This window comes from Otolemur garnettii, unplaced genomic scaffold (assembly GCF_000181295.1).
Source record: "Otolemur garnettii isolate 467f Iridium unplaced genomic scaffold, OtoGar3 scaffold00132, whole genome shotgun sequence".
NCBI classification, from domain to species: Eukaryota; Metazoa; Chordata; class Mammalia; order Primates; family Galagidae; genus Otolemur; species Otolemur garnettii.
In genome coordinates this window covers 1,854,020-1,857,355 of record NW_003852527.1, presented here as the reverse complement: position 1 = coordinate 1,857,355, position 3,336 = coordinate 1,854,020, and the positions used below count along the sequence as shown (strand labels likewise).

Below are 3,336 nucleotides of genomic sequence, written 5' to 3'. Positions count from 1 at the left end.
TTTTGGTTGCAGCCATCACTGTTGTTTGGCGGGCCGGTCTGGATTCAAACCCGCCACCTTAGGTGTATGTGGCTGGCGCCTTAGCTACTTGAGCCACAGGCGCAGAGCCGGCAATGGGTTTTGAGTTAAAAGACAAGTAATTTATGGAATTGAAGCAAAACCCATACCTGCCAATATCTAAATACCTACTCTCCTTATTTCTAAAGCAGAAAATAGCCTTGGCAGAAAGACTCATTTCCTGAGTTATATACCAGCCAGTGCTGTGGCTGTCACACCATCTAGCAGAACATAACTGCTAAATAAAAAAGTTCCTAAACTATTTATGCCATCTACTGAACAAAGACTTAAAACATTATTTTCAGCTCTCATATCAAAAAAATTATTACATCCTCAAGTATAAGTATATATTAAAATATTCATAAAAAGCAGATTTCTTTCTCTATTGCCATTTTATGTATTTTGTTTTATAATCCACCACTAGGGAGTTAAATGTACCACATATAATGAATATATACTGGTTTATCAAGATAAGACCTATCCACCAACCCATGAACTCTCTTTCTGGAACGCAATGTTTGTAAACCCATTGCCTTCCTGCCTTTTTTTTTTTTTTTTGAGACAGAGTCTCACATTGTTCCTCACATTGTGTGCCATGGCATCACAACTCACAGCAACTTCAAACTCTTAGGCTCAAGAGATCCTCTTGCTTCAGTCTCCCAAGTAGCTGGGAATACAGGCACCTGCCACCACACCTGGCTAATTTTTCTGTTTTTAGTAGAAACGGGGTCTCGCTCTTGCTCATGCTGGTCTCATACTCCTGAGTTCAAAAGATCCATTTACCTCAGCCTCCTAGACCCCCCTTTCTTTTCCTTGCTCCATCTTCACTAATGCATACATAAAAACATAATCCCCAATATACTTAGTGAATTTTAGGAACATTAGTAGTTTTCTATAGGCTAAAATATCTATCTAAATAAACTTTTCACACTGACAAAATTATCACATTTCATGTCAGGGGAATGTTACTTACAAATTTACTTCTCTGAGGCAAACGAGGGCCATCTCCTCCTTCAGCATCCTCTGTGGCCTTCTTTTCTTTTTTTGACAACTGTGAACGTTGTTGTTCCATTCTCTCTTTTTCCAACTTCTTCTGCTTTTCACGTTCCATTTTTTCAAGACCTTCACGAATCCAAGCTGGAAGAGTCCTGCGTTTTACTGCATCTGTTTTACATGGAAAAAATAAAGTGAGTAAAAATCATAATAAACACATGAGAGGTCCTTATTCTTGAATTTCTACAAACATTGTGAGTAAATTGAAAAAGAAAAAAAGCATCCCATTAAACATCATGCTTCGGCTCAGCGCCTATAGCTCAACCGGCTAAGGCGCTAGCCACGTACACCCAAGGTGGCGGGTTCGAATCCCCAGCCCGGACCCGCCAAACAACAATGACGGCTGCAACCAAAAAATAGCCCGGCGTTGTGGCGGGCGCCTGTGGTCCCAGCTACTTGGGAGGCTGAGGCAGGAGACTCGCTTGAGCTCAGGAGTTGGAGGTTGCTGTGAGCTGTAATGCCACGGCACTCTGCCCAGGGGGACAGCTTGAGGCTCTGTCTCAAAAAAAAAAAAAAACATCATGCTTTTTTTTTTTTTGTTGACAGAATTTCAAGCTGTTGCCCTGGGTAGAGTGCCACGGCATCACCATAGCTCACAGCAACCTCCAACTCGTGGGCTCAAGCGATCCTCTTGCCTCAGTTTTTCTACTTTTAGTAGAGACCCAATCTTGCTCAGGCTTGTCTCAAACTCATGAGCTTAGGCAATCCACCTGCCTCCGCCTCCCAGAGTGCTAGGATTATAGGCATAAGCTACCGTGCTGGACCCATCATGTTTTTCTTAAAAACCATTACTTTTAATAATAGCAGGGAACACTGTCCTAATACAATTTGACAGGACACAATGAAAGCACATTAAGTCTCTCATTTATTTTATTTTTTTGAGACAAGAGTCTCACTTTGTTGCCCTCGGTAGAGTACTGTGGCATCACACAGCTCAAAGCAACCTCCAACTCCTAGGCTTAGGCGATTCTCTTGCCTCCGCTTCCTGAGTAGCTGGGACAAGAGGCACCTGCCACAACGCCTGGCTATTTTTTGTTGCAATTCTCATTGCTGTTTTACCTAGCTGGGGCCAGGTTCAAACCTTCCACCCTCGGTATATGGGGCTGCTGCCCTACACTGAGCCATAGGTACCGCTCAAGTCTCTCATTTAATCCTTATAAAAACTCTCAGAGATTGGCGGGTACCTGTGGCTCAGTGAGTAGGGCACCGGCCTCATATACCAGGAGTGGTGGGTTCAAACCTGGCCCTGACCAAACTACAACAAAAAAATAGCCGGATGCTGTGGTAGGCGCCTGCAGTCCCAGCTATTTGGGAGGCTGAGGCAGGAGAACTGCCTAACCCCAAGAGCTGGAGGTTGCTGTGAGCTGTGATGCCATAGCACTCTACTGAGGGGAACAAAATGAGACTCTATCTCTTAAAAAAAAAAAAAACTCTCAGAGATCACTCAATCCCTTTTACAGGTGAGGAAAGTGAGGCACAAAGAGATTAAGTAATTTGCCTAAAGTTAAAAATCAAGTAAAAGGTGATGAAATCTACTTCAGAGACAAATTTTTATACTAAGCTCCTTCATAAGATGTAAATACAGACGTAAATACACAAGTCTCATTTTTACACCAAGTAAAAATTCATTTCAAAAGTATTATTTAGCTTTTTTTTTTAAAAAAGGACAAAGTTAGAATCTTCCTAAAATATAGAGAGGAAAGACCTATGTGTTTTGGTCCATTAAATGCGGGATGAATTGGGACTTTCCAGACATAATGTGGCATAAATATGTCATTTTTCACTGGAAGTAAGTTAGGTCTAATACAGTGATTTTTCAACTGGTGTGCTATGAGAGGATCTTTAGGTGTGCCATGAAAATATATGAAGATTAAAGAAGTTCAAAACACAGTTAAGTATATTCTTTTTTTACTTTTTTTGATCAATATAATTTAAATGTGCAAGGAAAAGTTTAACTATAGGTTCAAATGTGTCATGAAATTAAAAAAGTTCAAGAAGCGGCGTGGCACCCATAGCTCAGCAGTTAGGACACCAGACACATGCACTGGGGCTGCTGGGTTTGGACCCAGCCTGAGCCTGCTAAACAAACAAACAAACAAAAAATAGCCAGGCATTGTGGCAGGCACCTGTCGTCCCAGCTAACAAGGGAAGCTGGGGCAAGAGAATTGCTTGAGCCCAAGAGTTTGAGGTTGCTGTGAGCTGTGATGCCACAGCACTCTACCGAGG

General features: G+C 42.0%; 1 protein-coding gene across 3 annotated transcripts in view; it reads right to left on the bottom strand.

Annotated features, from left to right (window-relative positions):
- Positions 1-3,336, bottom strand: part of PNISR (PNN interacting serine and arginine rich protein) — a 35,176-nt gene that overhangs the window by 11,568 nt on the left and 20,272 nt on the right. For all 3 annotated transcript variants that reach the window (XR_002775361.1, XM_012810388.2, XM_023518219.1), the window contains exon 7: positions 1,031-1,221. Coding sequence is in view for 2 of the 3 variants with exons in the window: in XM_012810388.2 (XP_012665842.1) it covers positions 1,031-1,221 (191 nt within the window). In the remaining variant the exon portion in view is untranslated. The remainder of the gene's footprint in view (positions 1-1,030; positions 1,222-3,336) is intronic.